General features: G+C 39.7%; 1 protein-coding gene across 2 annotated transcripts in view; it reads left to right on the forward strand.

Moving 5' to 3' along the window:
* cacna2d3a (calcium channel, voltage-dependent, alpha 2/delta subunit 3a) overlaps positions 1 to 20,784 on the forward strand; it is a 140,913-nt gene that overhangs the window by 33,749 nt on the left and 86,380 nt on the right. For both annotated transcript variants that reach the window (XM_034087218.2, XM_071203773.1), the window contains one exon: positions 16,819 to 16,878. In XM_034087218.2, coding sequence (XP_033943109.1) covers positions 16,819 to 16,878 — 60 coding nt within the window. The remainder of the gene's footprint in view (positions 1 to 16,818; positions 16,879 to 20,784) is intronic.

Raw genomic sequence — 20,784 nt, forward strand, 5'->3', positions numbered from 1 at the left:
ACAAATCCCTCAAGCCTACGCTCCGGGCTCTGGGGCCCTCGGCTGTTTGACCCACCAGTGCGTGGCAACTTGGAGCCTGTTGGTGGGGTGTCTTACAACAACCGACATCGGTGCACAGATTTTCTAAATTAATTGTGCAGCTTCAGAATCTTAATACTTGGACTGTGCCAACTAAATAAGAACCCCAACATCTTTAGGTAAACTAAATAACATATTTCAATAGCTCTGAATTTCTGACAAGCATCTGTATTTATTTAAATGAAATCCCTGAGATCCCATTACAAATCTAAAAATATGATTTGAACTGCTAATGTTTCTGGTAAAGAAACACACTAATCTTATGGATTCAAAAACAACCAAAATCACAATACTAACAAAGTGAATGGCTTCCTGGTGATACTGCTTCTACCCGTCAGTTCTTAGATATTATCCTACTAAAAAATGAATACAAAATTCCAACAAACTGTCATCAAATGTCTTTCTATTACAAATGTAGATGAAATGCATATCCCCATAATGACCTAAACAATAAAGTCTATGGCTCTTACTTCTTTACCAAGCTAGTTACATGATGTTGTCTGTTGAAACATTACTCACCGGTCAGCCTCTCCAGTATTCCATTCTGGACTTACATCTCTCTGGCAGCCCCTTGGCCACGGATTCTCTATCTGTGTTACCTGCTATAACTCAATCAATATTAGAGACATGTCAACATTCATCAAACAGTCTCTTATCCCCAAATATGGAGCAGGTCAATTCTAAAACTGTCAATCAATGGTCAGATTGAACAATGGAGTTGGGCAGCAGGTTCCTTTCAGTCCCTAAATGAAAAATGTACATTGTAAAGTTTACACTCCCCCTTTTTTACACATTCTCTCATGTGTAAACAAAAACCTGTATGGGAAGAAAACCTTCAGGTCATAATGGATTATAAGACAATACCAAACATTTTTCCCAGTAAACACTTGAGAGTGTTTCTCTCCATCATTCAGTCCTAAAAGAAACAGAATTCCAAATTTCATAGTTTGAGTTTCACATTCTTCAAACCGCCACCTCCTGTGGGAGTGAAACATCATGAAGCAGATTAGATACGGTTTCCCCTTTTGTGCAATGTTAGGAAACCTCTCATTTCACACATTATTATCACACAAAAATAATGTGTTAGTCCAAAACATGCTTGATTAGTCATCGTTTTAAATCATGCAGTTGCACTGATCAGGTGCAGACATACACTCACTCACACTCACACTGTCAGGTTGTAAAGTCAGGTTTGGTCAGGTTCACCGCAGAGTCAGTCATTGACAGTGCCTTCCCAAGTTACCCTGTCGGTCAGTTGGTCTCAGTCTTTTTGGCCATGTGTCGTGCTCTGCAGAGACTATGATGTTCCAGCACAGGTCAGCATCCTCCGTCTATACAAATCTGTATATATGGAGCGCCATCATTTATTAATTCACAATTACAACTATAATGTTCAAGATATCTCCAACCCCTCCTTGCTGTTTCCCACATTCCCTGAAAAGTGTCTAGCCAAAAAAATGTCACTTCCTTATTGTACTATTACTATTACTGCAATTCATTTACACCTAATTAGTATTAAAATGACTAATAGATCTATTTCAGAAACATGTGTACATCACTATCTTGTGTCAAAACATTACTAGGATCTGTAAAGATCTGCTATGTATTCCATAACTCATTCTATCAATTTATCTTCAATTCTGGTGCACTTAAAGAACAATGTTACCTTCTTTAACAGTGCGTGGAACTCTGGGCGTCTGAACATGAAACCAGTACCTCAAATTGAAATACTATATTTTGTTTAGAACCAGCTTTCCCTTCAACATGACCTATATAAATAAATATTTATCTGATCTTATAGAGCTGTTACTAAAACTCTCCCTTTGAACTGATCAATACTGTAACAAATTAAAACACTACCAAATTCACACACGAATAAAAAGTCCAGTGCATACTTCCTTCATGCCCCCCCCCTTTTTTTTTATTTTTTTTTTTTATCAGTGTGTATTAGACTGATTTTCCACTTCCCTTTAATAGTTCCCCTCTTTTCCGCTATTTTTATTTACCACTTGACTAATTTATGGTCCATACATCTTCTTATCTTCACTTATTTATCAAGTCAATTCAAGTTCTTTACAATACATTAGTAGATACCTTGTGGAGTCTTCACAATAACTAATCCCCTCTAGGATATGAAATCCATTCATCTTCAAGCAGATACTATGTCCTTATTTATGTTTTGTTCACGATAACAATGGTATAACCACCACATGTCATCAATTCTGGCCCACCTAAAAATCAATGTTAAACTCTCTAGCAGTGTGTGGAACCCTGGATGTCCGAACATGCAACCATGAATCCCTCCTTTATCAAGGATTTAAAAACAGAAGTAATTTCATATTTCCTATGGTAATAACTATGCTACAATGGTGAAATCAATTATTTAGATTGGAATACGATATCTGGCTTGGCACCAGCTCTCCCTTTAACATTATCCATACAGATAAAGATTTGTCTTATAGAGTGGTTCCTAAAACTATCCCACTACTTTATTCACACGTGAATAAAAATGTCAAAGAATATTTTGTTAATATGATGAAAAGATTGAAGAATATGGTTGTACTCTGTCATGTGGCCCCCTTTAACCCTCAGTGTGTTCTCATTTTACTCTAATAGTTTACTGCTATTTTTAATTTAATAAATCTTTCTGTCTTTACGTATTTATGCTTTAAATGTGCGTTTTGTGAATAAGTGTGTTTATGTGTAAACTCACTTATTCCCGTTTTCCTTTTCTCCTCCTCTGGTTTTCTCAAGCCGTGACCCCGGCCTCCTCACTTCTAATCGACCATGCCAACTCCTCTGATTCTGTGTTCTCTTCAGTCCATCAGCTGTAACTTCATCCGCTGTCAGCCATTGGCCCAGTTACATCTGCATGCCTCATCATGCTAATGTTCTTGCACTGCTTCGCATTTCATCTCCTCCTTTACAGTCTCCCTGCTGTTTTTATGGAGGGCGGATTCTGCTCTCATGTCCCACACTTTGCACTTGTGCTCAGCTTGGAACTTCATGGTCCCGTCTGAGGGACTGATGAGCGTTGATTTCTGCCCGTCAGCATGCTGCTTGGTTCTGGATGCCACAGGTGGAGATAGTTCTGGCTGCAGTCTTGTTGTTGTTGTTTCAGCTCTGGTTCTCTGTCTGTTCGATGGAGAAGGAGGAGTCGCCTGTTGGGTTAGGTCTTTTGTCTGCTTGGAGGGTCGGGATCGTAGCCTTTTCTAACTCAGAGGGGGAGTCCAGGTCTCGGGACGCATTACCTATAAAAAATCTAGCACACTGAGGTTAAATAAATCCAACCCTTTCCACTCTGACTCTTTGTAATCATACTATCTGTCTTAATTGTTAAATGCCATCTAAACAACCTAATTGATGTCTACAAATGATATTACAAAAACTCACTCTAAAAATTGTTTCATCCATTGCTACATATTTACCCAACCTAACTGTTTCAGGAAACCATTTTCTCCTATACATTGAAAAACGTACATGTTTCCAGCATCACATATTCCACATACTACGAAAGAACATCCACATATTTTCTCCAATATTTTAAGCTAGTTTCTATAACAAGATTATCATGTGTGACATAATAATCAGATGTCTTGTTTGCTAACCAAGAATATTAAACTTTAAAATCTCTTTTGACCAGTTGAAGTCCTGCTTACTTCATCCTTAAACTCTTCTTTAATTTGAAACCAAAAAAGGTGTTCCTTCTCCACCATGATCCTATCTCTATATCAAAGTCCAGACAAACTGATGATTTATCTTCAGAAACCATGAGGAATGACTCATAAAACACTATTCTCCCTTACTTCAGTTCTAAATCAAATGAGCCAGACAGGAAACCCCCTTTAACCACTTGAAATGGTTTATCTAAGTTGTGTTGCAAGCAGGTTAAATCTGTAATGAATTAAAATCAATATTTTAAGGACGCAATATAAGTTAAATATATTGTTAAGCTAATTACTGTTTTATTGTGAAGGCCTCTCTGGCGAACAGCGGCCTTTGGCTTTTACTTTGAAAGGCCGTTCCGGAACAGCGAGTCCGATTCCTAGAAACACGGCAAGTTGACAATCGTTCTAATGCATTAACTATTGTCGTGAAAGAGACAAGGAGGGGGAAGGCGTGTGGAAGCAAGCAATGAACTGAAAATGCCACCAATCCTGTTTTAACGTGATGGCGCACATTGCAAACCTAAGCGGGCATAAGCACCCTTGTCCTAACTGACAAGCGTTCAAAAAACCTTTCCACTTATCCCTTAGGCCACTACTTTTTGTTTTATTCATAACCTAAAAATACAATTGTGATGAATAGCTTGCTTTTGTATCATTACATTTACCAACATAAAACAAGGTCTGTACTAATCAACAATGACAACCTACAGACAGCTCATTTATTTAAATATACGCAATATATTGACTTCGCTTTTATTTATCTGACTTAATTAACGTGCTTCCCCCCCTTTCAGCCACTAGATGGCAGCAGCAGAGCACAAATGAGCTTCACTCTTCTGAGCGAATGTCTGATTATCACAGACAATCGGTCACACAGGTTATTTAGGTAAAAATCACACAGATTTATTCCCCGTACAGTTTGTCCGGCTTGATAACGTGCTACATATGTCGTCACGCAGGACTCTCTGCCTACCTTGCGATCAACGTTATGTTTACGTCAGCCTTTCAAATTAATTTTTACAGACAAGGGAAACGGGAGCCGGTCTCGTCACAATGTAGGTGACGTTAGCGCTCTCTCCCAAGGATTTAACAGATAAAAGTCCGCTGACACTTTCGCTTATTTGGTCTTGGACTCTTATTTACCCCCAGTTTTAAACGGCGGATCGATCTGAAATATCGATCATCCAGGTTCCGTCGTGTGGGACTCACACCTCACAGCCCACGAACTGCACCGCTCCCACGCCACTTCAGGACTAAACTACCTGAAGATCCACGCTAAACTGCTTTAATTTCTCGTCACGCAGGACTCTCTATACCTTGCGATCAACGTTCACATGTTATATATAACTTTCCTAACATGGTAAAAAATATGCATTGTATACTCCATTCAAACTTCAAAAACACTCTGAAACGCCTACAGACAATCCTACAGGGCCCTGCTATTGTCCGAGGCGTCTAAAAGTGCTTGTTCCCGACCCAGTGTGGTCGTCTGAATCCCTCCACAGCTCATGTTTATTCAGAAACGTCGGAGATCACCATTTGTTAGGAGATTTAAATGATAACTTGGCCGCATTTCCAAATCCCCCCGCGTCCCTAAACATAGCTGTTATCTTACATGAAGGGAATCCAGAGCATACACTTAACCGTTAAACAATAATCCACTTTAATGGTAATATACAATGCAATACAATCAAGTACAATCAATACAGTACAAATTACATACAGTTCTGTGGGATCCCACATTTACCTGATACTCACGTGAGCCAGCCAGCCAGCCAGCCAGCCAGAGGAGAAAGAGGGCGAGCACACAACGGGGTTCCTGTCTAAATACCTCGCTGACCGGAGGAGTTATCTGTGCCTCCCTTCCAGACCAGTGATTGGCTGCCCAAATTATCATCAACACCCCACATCAGGGATGACTGTATGTTAACTCCTGACCTTCCCCCTCTTCCTTTGTCCTCAAAAAACCACATGTTAGCAGGCCCAAAACCAGCCCAGTTTTCTACACAAATCATTTTCAAGCTTCTTCACAGTTTGCATGAATACATACAAATATTTCCTTACAGTACACACAGGTATAGACAGAGAGAAGGAAGAAGTAAGATGTCCCCCGACAAACTAAGCCTATATCAGCAAAACTAGGGGAGGAATCTAATCAGCCCTAACTATAAGCTTTATCAAAAAGGAAGGTCTTAAGCGCACTTTTAAAAACGGATAGGGTGTCTGCCGCCCGAACACAAACTGGAAGCTGATTCCACAAATGTGGAGCTTGATAAGAAAAGGCTCTGGCTCCCATTGTACTTTTAGAGACTCTAGGAACAACCAACAACCCTGCATTCTTGGAACGCAATGCCCTAGTAGGACAGTAGGGTATAATGAGTTCTTTACGGTAAGATGGCGCCTGTCCATTAAGGGCTTTGTAGGCGAGAAGAAGAATTTTAAATTCTATCCTGTGTTCTATAGGGAGCCAGTGTAAGGCAGCCAGAACAGGAGTAATGTGGTCCCTTTTCCTAACTCTGGTTAGTACACGAGCTGCAGCATTTTGAATCAGCTGAAGCGACTTGACTGACTTCTTGGTACACCCTGATAATAAGGAGTTACAATAATCCAGCCTTGAAGTAACAAATGCATGGACTAGTTTCTCTGCATCGTTTTGAGGCAAGATATGCCTGTTTTTTGCAATGTTACGTAGATGGAAGTAGGCGGTCCTTGAAATTGATTTTATGTGGGCGTTAAAGGATAAATCATGATCAAATATAACACCAAGATTCCTTACAGTCTCACTGGAGGCCAAATTAATGCCATCCATAGTTAGTATATCTTTAGATAATTTGTTTCGTAGATTCTTCGGGCCAAGTACAATAACTTCAGTTTTGGTCGTGTTTAACATAAAAAAATGTAAGGTCATCCATGTTTTTAAGTCCTTAAGGCAGTGTTTTTCAAAGTGGGCGCCAGGGGGGTTACGCAAAGTTTGAGGGAAAAAATTGATGTAGCAAATGTCGCAGAATTGCTTGCATACATCAGATTTATTTCAGAAGACAACTTTGTTGAGGAAATATTATTTTGCAAAGCACTGGAAGGTAGGACCACATGAAGAGACATTTCCCAAGTTTTAGATGAGTACATCATCTCAAATGGACTTGACTGGTCTCGTTGTGTGGGTGTGTGTTCAGATGGGGCAGTGGGGCTATGACCGGCAAAACAAGCGGAGTGACAGCTTTGATCAGGCAGAAGGCCCCAATGTAGTAGCAACACACTGCATGCTCCATCGCGAGGCACTTGTACACATCATTTAAAAAAAACAAAACAGGGGAGGATAATGATATATGGGGGTCCTTGGCAGGGCAAAGTTTGGGAACCCCTGCCTCTTGAATTTTATTTAGATGATTAATTTCATCAGGCTTGATTGATAAATATAGTTGAGTATCATCCGCATAACAATGAAAGTTTACAGAATGATTCCTTATAATATTGCCTAACGGAAGCATATATAATGTGAACAAAATAGGTCCGAGCACTGAACCCTGTGGCACTCCATGGCTAACTTTGGTTTGCGTGGAAGATTCATCGTTAACACGTACAAACTGAGAGCGTTCAGATAGATAGGACCTAAACCAGCCTAAAGCAGTTCCCTTTATGCCAACTAAGTGCTCCAGTATTTGCAATAGGATATCATGGTCGATAGTATCAAATGCAGCACTGAGATCGAGCAAAACAAGAATAGAGACAAGTCCCTTGTCTGAGGCTATTAGAATGTCATTTGTGACTTTAACCAGAGCTGTCTCTGTGCTATGATGTGTTCTAAAGCCAGACTGAAAATGTTCAAATAAATCATTGTTTTTTAAGTAATCACACAGCTGTTTTGCGACCGCTTTCTCAAGAATTTTTGAGAGGAACGGAAGATTACAAATAGGTCTATAGTTGGCTAAAACCTCTGGATCGAGGTTGTGCTTACTTTTGAATCCACTTTATTTATTTGACAGTTACAGTCAACAATTACCTTAAAGATTACTATTTTACAAGCAGACATATGATCTGCTTATCAAATATGCATTTATATCAAATGTAAGTATAACATATCAAATATTTAAATCCAATAACTATGTGAACAAAATTACCATGAAAGAAACCACTCTACATAATGAGTACCTAAACCGTGTTTTATACTCTTAATACTTATTTGTACTTTAACTTCAGATTAGGGAAGCCATACTTTCATTCATTTTTGTGTATTTTTATAGTGTGTTATCTTAAAAGATCAGAATGTTTTATCCACCAAGGTTGTCAGTGTGCTTGAACATACTTTAGTTTGAATGTGTGTGTGTGTGTGTGTGTGTGTGTGTGTGTGTGTGTGTGTGTGTGTGTGTGTGTGTGTGTGTGTGTGTTTGTGTGTGTGTGGGCCAGGTGCAGGTAGGGATGTGTCCAGGGTGCTCTGCCTTTCTGGCTCCAGGTGATGGATCTTATCAGGACAACATGGTGATGTTAACATCAATTGGATTTCTCTCTGAGAGTCTGGTCTAAGGATACCATCTGAGGGAGGAGAGGGGCATATAAAGTGACAAACCATTTCCTTGCTTTAATTGTATTTATGCTATGTTATTATCTCTTGTGTATTGTGCCTCTGACCACTGAGATTACAGGACCATAGTTGTTGCAGTCTCATAGTAACATTCCCCTTAAAAGCGTTCACTTCCTCCCGTCCATATGTACAAAAGTCGTCACTGAGCACATATAGAAGCCTGGCATTTCAAGAATATGTATCCTATTCTAATTATATTATATAGAGATTAGATATATTCAATCGCACAACAGTTTTTTGTGTGTGCCATCTCGTCATGACTGTCATCAATCCCCGGAGATATGAGGACTCAGTTGGCTAATTGCTTCTATAAAGCTACTTCCCCAAGAAGCCTGATCATTGTACATATCTGAGGGGTAGTGTGTGCAATTGTGTATGTGAAGTAAAGATTATGGAGGTTAATGAGAAGATAAGATGGTACACTGGTCACAGAGTTGATGGAATTAGGCTTTAGTAAAGACAAATGAAAGCTGTGGGAGGAACAGGAGGAATTAGAATCAGAAACAGGTTTATTACCAGGTAGGTTTACACGTACGAGGCATTTGACTTGGTGTCATGGTGCATAAAAACAAGAATTAAAAACACAGGTAGAGAACTAGAAAAATATTTAAAATAATTAAAAATATATAGTCAAATATAACAGTATTTACATTGCAATGGAATGAAATAGAGGAATGAAATATGGAATAAAAATCAGCTGTAATACAAAATAATGTTGTACATTGTGTTTACTGTAAGAAGAAAAAAGGAGTCAAAAAGAGGCTCCATGCCGAGACCTGTGGAGAATTGAACCCCTGGTCCTCTGCTTTCATGAGTCCACTTCCTCCAACTTTCTCTTCCTCAACGCTGACAGTTGACCTTTTTGTTGTCACTCAAGAACATACAATGAAAGTGTCATTTTCCATCTTTCTCTTCATCATTCTTCAATTTATCTCTGCTTTTATTTCCCAATCTCTCATCCATCTGTCTTAGTGTGCGGTCTCGCTGCTCTCCTTAAGCACCCTTTGCTCCTTTGTCTGTCTCCCTTCTCTGCTCCGCCTCTTCTCATCTCTCTCCTTTTGCCAAAGTATATGTGGCGCTTCAGCGATTCAATTTCCGTTCAGGCGCTCTCCCCTGTCCGTCAACGTGGTTTTATCTCCCCGTCGATTCCCCCTTTTTATCGCGTGACACCACCTGCTGAGAGACAGCAGCCTTTGCTGTAAAAAGGTTCAACTGTTTATGTATGTGTGCATAGTAGTTGATGTGTTTAAAAAAAATCTAAATGTTTAGGTGAGAGACATTTTGTGCTTTAATTCCTGTGTTTAGCTTCTCATCTGAAGAGAGAAAAAGGATATGGCCGAAAAACATTTAATATGATGAATTGATTGGCCAATGAAACAATGTTTTAAAGTAAACATGTACATTCAACGGGCATTGTGTGTCCTTGTTAGTTGCTTAATTGACATGTTTGTGTATTAAAGTGTTTATTCCTGGGCTCAGCAAACATCTCAGCTCGCCATTGTTACTCTTTTAATTACTATAACCTTTATCAGTTCCTGAGATGTTGGTATTTTATCATTTTCTGGCAGACATCAGCTTCTCTCCTCTCCTCTTTCAATCTCTCCTCCAAAAAGCTTGTCTTCAGGCTGGAAATTGTGGAAACGGCAGACGTTTAAAAGAAATAGTGAACATGTTGTTATCGAAGTTGAAAGGCATGAAGCTATTGTAATGCCCTCTTTGAAGTCAAGTACGCCTGTGTTTCATGTGGCAAATGCACTTCAAAGCAGAGTGGATGCCTTGCTGCTAGGGCTGTTTCTCCTGTAATGGCATTCGGCCTCTGCATGCTTTGTACCTGCTGATATCATTTACCTGTGGCAGCTACGCCTCTGTAGGCCTCAACATGATTACCAGTGTAGTGCAGGGGAAGTCTGCATGGGTGTATGTTAGAAATAAAAGACACACAAAGGACTTTAAATGGAATTTCTCTGCCGGCAAAACCTTCTATCAAATGTAATTTTCATTTGCTGACATATACAAGGAATTTTAAACATAAATTCAGCATTTCAGCAATGCTGATTAGTTAAGACTTGGGTCTTATTTAAGCTTTTTCTTCTTTTCTGGTAATGGTAACATTGCAGTTTTCTTTCCGAGTACGCGACAAAGCTTATTGACCAAGTAATTTTTCTTTGTGATATTATGACTATTTTGTTGAACTCCTGTTGTTCTCACATTAATAAAACATGTCAAAACAGAACAACCTTGATGTTACTCCAAATACACGTTTTGATTCCTTTGTCATTTATACAATATATAAGAGCTGAACTTGCTTATCAAGGAATTGTCCACGTTTGTCGGTAGTTCTGATCAGGATTATAACGGTGTGCTCTGGCTCTGCAGTCTTGTCCTCCTCCGTGACATACCACACTGTCACACTGAGCTGACAGGACGGCTCCCCTCATTTCCCTAGCTGTCCTCAGTCTCATATCATTGCCACGTGTGTGTGTGTGTGTGTGTTTGTATTTGTGTGTGTGTGTGTGTGTGTGTGTGTGTATGTGTGGGTCTGTTAAGTCTGATGGCTAGTAATGAAGACGTAGAGTCGTGACATACTAGCTGCCTCTGCCTTGTCGCTGGTTGTATTCCTGACACCAAGAAGTAAGAGAAATGAGATTGTTTTCTACAGTGATGAAATGGGGGATGATGAAAGCAAGACGAGGAAAGGTAAATATAAAAAAAAGAGATCAAAAGTTCAGTCGAGGCATGAAATAAAAGTGTGGGTTAAGCACTTCATATTCGCTTTATATTCCCTTTGGGTCAGCAGAACTGCTGAGAACCTGTCAAGTATTGATTATTGGGACTTGATATTTCAAAGCACACTACCCCCCCTCTCTCAGTCTTTCCCTTTGTATCCGTCTTTCCACTATGCTTTGACTACTTGGCTTGTACCCAATCTAAATGTGCAAAACAGAGGAGGTAAAGTGTCACAGAGCACTTTTCCATTTTGTTGATGCTGCAACTCTTCTCTGGCTGGTTTGACAATATTAATTGCTGTCCCCAGGGTTATTGATGGGCTGACCTGATCCAATCCTGCTCAACACAGCTCAGGCCTCCACGGATCAGGCCCCTGGCAGAACCAAGACCCACAGGACATGCCCTGATTCAGCAGGCCAAGGCTTAGTTAGCATTTCCTCTTGCAACAGAGGAACACCTATACATCTGGCCAAGCAGAAGCATGCCAAATTATTCAAGAGAAAAAGGGTAGCATATTTTATATAAGGTTGTGCATATATTCTAGCCATACTGTAGTTAAAGCTTCAAACATTTAGAGACATTTAGAGGTGAAAGGTTTATACATGCAGGCAAAGCTGATTTATATGGGTCGCTGCGAATTGTGCATGACATATCAACTCTGTTACTTAAATGTACTGGTAAATGTTTCCCTAAAGATAGTTGTATAATAAAATAAGGAGTTAAGTACAAATGCATGCTGAACCAACAGCACACAGCATCTCTGGGAATGTTTTTATGCAAGTTTATTTAGAACTGGAGTTGACTGTGGTCTTGTTCTCTGCTACCTCAGGAGAACATTCAGATTCAGGCCACTGCCCTCCCCTCCTCTTGGTGGAGGGAATTTGCCGAGGCAAGGCTTAATGCACTGCTTAAAAAAAGTCTAAGACTTCCTCTACCAGTCAATAATGTATGTGACCCACCGTCCACCCCTCCTCTGCTTCTCTGCCAACGGTTGTTAGCATACCTCGGCTCTCTATGACAGCTTTCACCAACTTTCACGGCTCTAGTGTTGCATTCATAATGGATAGGAATTTGTTAAGGTCAATGGCTTCATACGTCAGGATACCAAACAGCAAGTACGGCACAAAAACAATAGGCCAATCATGTTGACAGCTAAATGAAGGGGATCGTTTATGAACTTTTGAAAGTGTAAACAAGCTGAAACCTTTGTCAGGAAAATCATAATCTTAGGATGTCAGATAATGAAAGGGTTAGGTACTGAGTCCAAATGTCAGAGAAATTGAATGGGCGGGCGAAAGGAGACAGGAGGAAATATAAAAAAAATAGGAACGGAAAATAGGTTTAATCCAGGGGCAAGACATCCTTTGACTTCAACACGGAAGGATCTGGAAGAACATTGGGAAAGTGCGATTTTTTTTCCGGCTCAAAAAGTCAGGCCAAAAGTGGTCAGAGAAAATACGATTCTGTCTCAAACAGGGACCCAAATCTGATTAAATACCTGTTTGTCAAGCAATATTAGTCGGAGCTGAATTTATAAATGATATTGTTGCTGTAATTTCTTTTTTAAAGGCATCATTTTCTGTGTTTCCTCACCTCCGCCAACCTGACAGCTTAAAAGTATCATAGAAAGTGCTGTCAAAGCACTGGGGGGGGGGGGGGGCTAGATGAGAACTTGTGAACTCCAAAAACACATTTTGATGCTGTGGTTTGATTAAAAGACAAAATCAACAAATGAAACGAGCCAGAGTAAATAAAATAACAAATTGAGTCTGATCCAAAGTAGACCAGTCCGATCTGGTCTAATCAGGTTTGAGCTGAGGAAACCATCAGGGATCTGTAATCAGGTAGAGAGATGCCAGACCTTTCTACTATCGCTAACAAATCTAATCCAGTTGCTCCAGCAAGTCTCGTTAGCTCTGTGTGAGGCTTTTACCCTGTCAGCTGAAGTGAAGGCTTGTGAATGTGCATGTTTGTGTAGGAGCGTGTGTTTTCAGGGACACAACAGGGCCTGCCTCTCTGACTGTGCCAGTTTAATTATTGCTGTCATCTCATACCAAGTCCCAGCCTTGACAGAATGACTTGAGAAAAGAAAAAGTAATTTCCTCCCTCCATCATAAACTTTGGCAGGACTACCTATTGACAAAAAAGACATGGCAGGCTAATTTAAATATATGCTAGACACACACAAACACATGCAGATAGACAGCACACACATCAGCGTACGCCCACAACAACATAACATACACACAAAGACAAATGCACCACCTGGAGTGTTCATCCTGGTGATAGGCTGGAATTGAAATTCACAGGAGTGAGTAGTACATACTTATCTCTAATCTGTTTTTCCAATTGAAAAACTCCCTGCTACTATGCAAGTTATTTTTACCCTAGAGCTTTCACTCCTGTCTTCCTGCATGGTTAGTTATACTACTCGGATAATGTGCCAGAATAGATCCTTCAAAGGTGGTAATCAAGTGCTTAAATGTTCACTAGAGATTACATTAACATGGGACGTGTGATGTAGAGGTAATGTTGTGTGATTGTTAACGCTAGGTGTTTCTCCTATGTACACATATGTTAGATTAATAGACTCAATCACAGGAGAGCTACATTAAACATTCCATAATGAGGCGCATTTTTCAGGCCATTGCACATCTGCATATGGATGCACACACACGCCTCAAATTAATTTAGATTTCATCATTCATAATCACACATTGATATACCTACTCTCACATTCAATGATTGACATTTTCAAACACGCCTGTAAGACAAAATTGGTCAAAGAGCTAATATCTTAACAGGTGTCAGCTGAGAAAAACATTTTAAATTGCAAACACACACACCATCAACCACTCACAAGTGCTGAAAAGTGTGTTTTAATCGACACTAGATTCACAGGTAGCGCCTGACATTTCGCTGAGAGTGTGGGGCTAAGTGTGCAGACCTTTAGAGAATGTTATTCTCTCATTCCTCTCTCATCCTCCCTTTATTCCACCATCCTTATCTGTGTTTGTTCTGAGCGCATGCTTTGTTGTGGATTTCAAGCAGATGCACCTTCCTCAGGTATGTGTGGTGCCTTTCAATGCCTGATGTACACGTGCTTTCACACAGGCAAGACATTTCTTTTTGATTTAAAAAAAGATCTAAGAAGTCCAGGCCAGCGAGGACACAGAGGCCTTAACTGTGTCTTCTGCTGTTCTCTTATCAGACCAGGAAGCAATCAGAATGTATCCATGAATTGATAGCCGAATTGAGCCAAGCATAGAATGATATGCAATGATATGCAATGGCCAGGTGTGTTGCTATGGTGAAGAAAATGATTGGCCAGGATCTAGATTACGGCGTTCACTTCCCAAAACAGCCTGCCTGCACACACATGCACACACGCACGCACGCATGCACGCACGCAAACACACATACACACACACACACACACACACACACACACACACACACACACACACACACACACACACACACACACACACACACACACACACACACACACACACACACACACACACACACACACACACACACACACACACACACACACACACACACACACACACACACACACACACACACACACACACACACACACACACACACAGACCCATGCATGTACACACAAGGCTCAGCTGAAATAAGCCGGGCTGATTGCAGTACTTTTACGGGTAAAGCCATTTGAATGGAAATGCGAAATGGAAGTGAATTACCAGAACTCATAGACACCAGGGCCAGCTGTGAATGAGGGAAATTACTTGCTATGAGAACATACCATGCAAATCACAGTAGGAAATAGAACGAAGTGCCTGTGTGTGAATGTGAGAAGCTGTTACACAATAATCTTCCACCAGGCTTTTCCCTTTAGCCGTTTGAATTGCTGATATATGCCAAGCAATATTATTTTAGATTTTTCTTTATTCAGTACGATTTCCTCAGAGTTAAACCGGTTACATCGTCAAGTAGCAAAACCTACACCAGAGCTCCTCGATGCTGTTGTCCTCAGTCCCTTCCTTTACACCAGGGGTGTCAAACTCAACTTCATCGCGGGCCACATTCACATAAAGGTTGCACTCAAAGGGCCGGTTGTAACTATATAAATATATAATATATATATATAAAATAATGTATTATATTACATTATTGCCTCTGAATTGGATTATTATCGGATAGGATAATAACTTAGTAATAATTAACTACGTCTGAAAGCAGAAGTCCAGGGCAAATAATTGCAAGTCTCTTCAGTGCGCATGTCACAAAACGAGATGCATTGTGGGACATGTAGTTTATGGGCAACCTGCTTCTGTAAAGTGGCATGTAACCATATAATAAACGTATTATATTCTTTGCAAGCTCTTGCGGGGCCACATAAAATGAAGTCGCTGGCCGGATTTGGCCCCCTGGCCTTGAGTTTGAGACCCCGGTTTACACCTTCTTTACAAAAAACGGTATCGTTTCTTCACCTCAACCATGGTCACATAACTTATGTTGCATCCTCAGTGTTAATACCTCTGTTACAGCTTTTTAAGCCTCTTGTTGCACAGAAAACTACCCCAAACTGAAGAATGACAAGCTAAATAAATAGTTTGAAGCACATTAAACACATCCAACAGTAGATCAAATCATACTTCTTTCCTTGTCAAGACAGTTGCCAGCTCAAAAAGACTCAATTTCAATGACTCATTATAGACAATTAACTCAGATTTTCATTCAATACACCATAAACGACCCCAGCTAACTCTCTCTGTTGCCCCTCACCTTCTGGTGTTGCTTTACAAACACATTTTTTTTCTTCACATGATTGAACCCATGCTCTTGTGCTTCTTTACCATGTCATCCATCTCCAGCACACATCATGCCGCAAAAATCATCTGCCTCCCTACCTCCAATCTCTCAAACATGACAGAGCCATGCCGCGCCCTGCACCCTAATAGCAAATGACTCATCACCCCCTCAGTCCACTCCTCACAGTATTGCTTTCTGGTCTTAGATACATGACTTTAAAATACATAATAAGAAGAAGATGTTGCTTTAGCAGTAGCTTTGTCCCTGAACAAACATCTTAGGATATTTGAATGCATAAATGTATATATAGGTATATATTGGGATATATAGCTGAGGCATACATGTGTATGTCTACACTTCAGTGTATGCACCTACAGTACGTGTATATTTATCTGTTGTGTATAGCTTGTTCTTGTGTTGAACGTGCATACCCATATTCACTAGTGCTGAAATCAATTAGAAACGCTACATTGAATGGTGCCTTTAATTTTGCTCACCTGTGCTGATGACAGAAAAACCGAGAAACCTGCTTCTGGCTGTTTTATAAACAAGCAAACTGTTACAGTAGTTGCCTTTCTAGAACTCTAGTAGATAATATATGTTGAATACAAACAGCATTTAATTGAATACATCGGCCCATTGTCAGGATACCAGTTCCATTTATTTAAGAGTGTGTGTGCATGTGTAAAACAGCATGAAGTGGTGATGGAGTTTTTTGTAGTACTGTCTAAGGACCCCAGGCAGTCATTTCCTCTAATGCTAAACCATTTAAAGAAATAGCCTCATTCCACGAGATGGCCAAATGTCTGTCCGTTATCTGTATATATATTTATGTGTGTGTGGTTGTGTGTCCTTAGGGCTTGCAGAGTTGTTCTAGTGCTAAGGGGTACTTATACAGCCAATAGTAAAGCTAATTTTATGTAGCTGTTTCTCTTTTTCACACCCTGTTTTTTCTCCCCCCTCCTCCTGTAGAGACTGGTAGAGGCAGCAGAGGAAGCCCACCTACAGCATGAAGAGGATCCAGACCTGCAGGTATGTGTAAATATATCCACATCTCCAGTATAATCTGACCACATCAATATTATTACAATGGATGGGTTCATTCCCTGTTCTTGTAAGCTAATAACGAAATCATGTTCAAATGTATCCTTGACAAGCCAGAGCTTCTGTGATCAAACCCCAGTGAGAGAAAGGGTTCAGAGAATAAAAAGGCCCTCTGTAACAGAACAGAGGAGAGACAGCGAGAAAAGGCATTAGGAATCGTGTTCTGCAGTCTGTTTCGCTTCACTAAGCTTAACAGTGTTTTCTCTTTTAAAAGTGTATTTGTCCACTTCTCTCTATAATCATTTTGGCAGCATACGTCTCGGTCTACTGCAGACACCCTATCAGGTTTTCACAGTCCCACACCAAAACTGACAAACAAACAAACATGCAAATAAAGACGATTATATAAACAAGAGTTTTTTTAAATAATTGAACAAACGAAAATCCTACCCAACAAGCGATCATTTTCTGTGGATTTATGGGTCGCTCTAGTTTAATTATGCAACAATCTAGGCAAAACAACACATAGAAAAGCGAGACACGACATCTTGCTAATAGACTAATTAGAAAGGTTTCTCATGAAAGTCATCACATCAATAGATGTGTATGCATGCAGGGGGTAGAAAACTAATTAGAATGACTGAGAGCTTATGAGGAGATCATGAGGAGTTGTTTTAAAGCCATACTGTACATGAATCACAAAAGTCATGTGTTCAATATCCTGAGAAGTAGGCCTCGCTCTTTGTAATTTAGAGAATCGTATCTGGATTTCAATTGGTGCAGAGTACTGCAAGGCATTTCATAATTTTGCACATATCCGAAAGAAACGTTGTAATGTTAAACTCAACTCGTGTGGCTATTGCTCTGTGTTCAATGCGTTGGTGCACTTTGGGTCTGGCATGCTTTGTCAGTGTGTGCCAAAAAGATATTGGAAACGCAAGGTGCCCAAAATTGTTTCCATGGTTTTCTCCAAGTAAGTTGACCTTACGTTCTGGATGGGAGCTATTGTGAATTAGGGTCGGGGTTCACTAGTTTTTGTACAGAACTTTCCTCTGGTCATAGATTCAATTTTTCAATTGACAAAAGCTGGTCCAACATATTTTAGTTTCTTTAGTTTGGTTGTGTATTGCTACTAGTATCGTCATTGCTTTTAGGAGAAGTTGACAAGTTGCTTATATTCAAATTGCCCTAATGGAAAATTATGCAATTTCTTTAGGCCTGTTCTCTATATTAATAGATAAAGTTATTTGATTGAAATGTAATGCCTATTACCATTATTATTTTTTGTAATTATTTAATCATTCAGTTTAAATGAATGATTAGGTTAATTCAGGAGTTTGATGTTTAATCATCAGTCTCAGAAAAACATATATTCTGCTCAGTAAGGGCATCATAATTGTGTCTACAGATGTATGATAGTTATTTGTAAACACTAAATTGTTTGTGGGATGCATCTTACATACAGTATATTGTCATATGTAAAGAAATTAATCCTCAGTTTTAAAGCTGAACATTACTGTTTGAGAACACATTTTTAGAGTTTGAAACATAAACCCTAAATTATAAATTGTATTATATCATTGTTATATTCCTACAAAACAACTCTAAAACATGTAAACTACTCCCTGGGAGTTCCAGACTCATTTCTGCAGACTTGGGCGAATGAATGCAGCTAATCATATCTGCATATACACAGCCTCAAACCCAGCCTCTGCTCTCATGGTTCTGCCTCAAATCCATTTGAGCAGCTTTAATTTTTAGAGTGCAGCTTTGTAGTGTGTGTGTGTCTGTGTGTGAGTGTGTGTTTGTGTGTGAGTGTGTGTTTGTGTGCATGTGTGTGAGGGAGGGAGAGAGAGACAGAGAGAGAGAGAGAGAGAGGGTGCATTTGTGTCTTTCAAAACAGAGTTTATAAAAGTAGGAGGAGCAAGTGCAGAAACTTGAGTTTTAAAAAGGAAATGTGATGGAAAGCCGACTTGGGAGTGTTTTCTGCTAAACTACTTATAAAGTGTATGTGTGGCTAGCGTTATGTGTGTGTGTCTGTGCCCGTGGTGGTTGGTGTTTACTCTGTCAGCTCTGCAAGGCAAGGCAAGGCAAGGCAAGGCAAGGCAAGGCAAGGCAAGGCAAGGCAAGGCAAGGCAAGGCAAGGCAAGGCAAGGCAAGGCAAGGCAAGGCAAGGCAAGGCAAGGCAAGGCAAGGCAAGGCAAGGCAAGGCAAGGCAAGGCAAGGCAAGGCAAGGCAAGGCAAGGCAAGTTTATTTATATAGCACAATTCAAAGTTCTTTACAAAAGGCAATTAATTCAAAGTGCTTTACAAAAAACGAAAGACATTAAGAAAATGGCATTTAAAATCAGTCATTAAAAAGAAAAGATAATAAAAGAAACATTAAAAGATAAAAGTTACAGTGCAGTTTAAGATGTGAATAGTTCAATTAAAAGCAGCGGCAAAAAGAAAAGTCTTTAGTCTGGATTTAAAAGTAGTCCGAGTTGCAGCGGACCTGCAGGTTTCTGGGAGTTTGTTCCAGATATTTGGAGCATAATAACTAAACGCTGCTTTACCATGTTTAGTTCTGACTCTGGGGACAGAAAGCTGACCAGTCCCTGAAGACCTGAGAGATTTAAAGCATTACATTGAATGCCCGGTGGTTTTATCTTCTATCATAGACCATTTAAGTGGATAAATTACTAAATGTAACCACTAACTGTCCAGCTCTTTATCTTTCCCTCCGCTTAACACATTTATTCCCTGTTTTAAGGCATATCCCACAACGTAGCACGTTAAAAATGCTTCTGAGAGGAGCAAGACTTGGTGTGAACCTAAATGTTTAAGATGGTGTTAATCAACGTATTATTATTCAGCAAATATTTAGATTGTAAATTAATTGTTTCACACATTTTCAAGAATAAACTCCAAATGATAATGAGGATACACTGTTATTAAATGTTGAATCAATTTATTAAGAAAATACTTAATTGATAATAATCATTAGCTGCAGGCTTACAGATAACGCAACATCACAATGAGATACTGCGGCTTTAGTGGTGTTTGATGTAAGAAAATAAATAAGCTGCTGTTCCTAACATAGAGTTTAAGCTGGATACAAAAATTCCTCTGTCAAGAGAATTTTGCACTGAAAAATAAGGGTTCCACATTTAGACCATAATGTAAACCATTCAGACATATCTTAATTAAACTGTTTGCAATGCTCTCCCTCAAAATGATGGCCATAAAAAGTGTAATGCAACCACTAGAATCGCACAAGTACAATCTGGTTTGAACATCATTATGGAAAATAAGTATATCACCAGCTGAATCAACACATACACCAGGAGATCAGTCAGTAAAGGAAATGGTTATATTTAATCAAAATATGTATTTGTCTTCCTGTGTTTATATGTTTATTAGCCAACAACCATCTCCTGTTGGTCCAGTAAGAGTACCACCTGCTCCTCATTGGACAGTGAGGAAACTCTCAACAGAGATTCACTGCAGTACGCACCCTCATCAAACTGAACACATCAATTTAGAGAAGCTGTTCAAACACACATGCAAGTGGAGTACATCATAAATGTTTCCCTGTACAGGTTGTAAATGTGAGTTTGTGCTGTATACTTTTATTAATCTTAATTTTACATTTGTGTTGTTGTCGATGCATGTGAACCAAACCCATGGGCGTAGGAAGCATCCTGAAAGTGGGGGGGCATTTTTAACGGGGGGTTTGGGGATCCCCCCCCCCACGAAAAAAAAGAAGTAGATTTCCTGTATTTTGGTGCGTTTGATACTTTTATGTGGCTATACTAGCATGAGGAAAATGATGGGTACATTTTGTAATTTCATCCAGTAGTAAAGAAAGGAAACATATTTGATTATTAATTCAGAGCCGTCTTTGAATGAATA

The sequence above is a fragment of the Pseudochaenichthys georgianus genome, chromosome 7 (assembly GCF_902827115.2).
Source record: "Pseudochaenichthys georgianus chromosome 7, fPseGeo1.2, whole genome shotgun sequence".
Classification (NCBI taxonomy): domain Eukaryota; kingdom Metazoa; phylum Chordata; class Actinopteri; order Perciformes; family Channichthyidae; genus Pseudochaenichthys; species Pseudochaenichthys georgianus.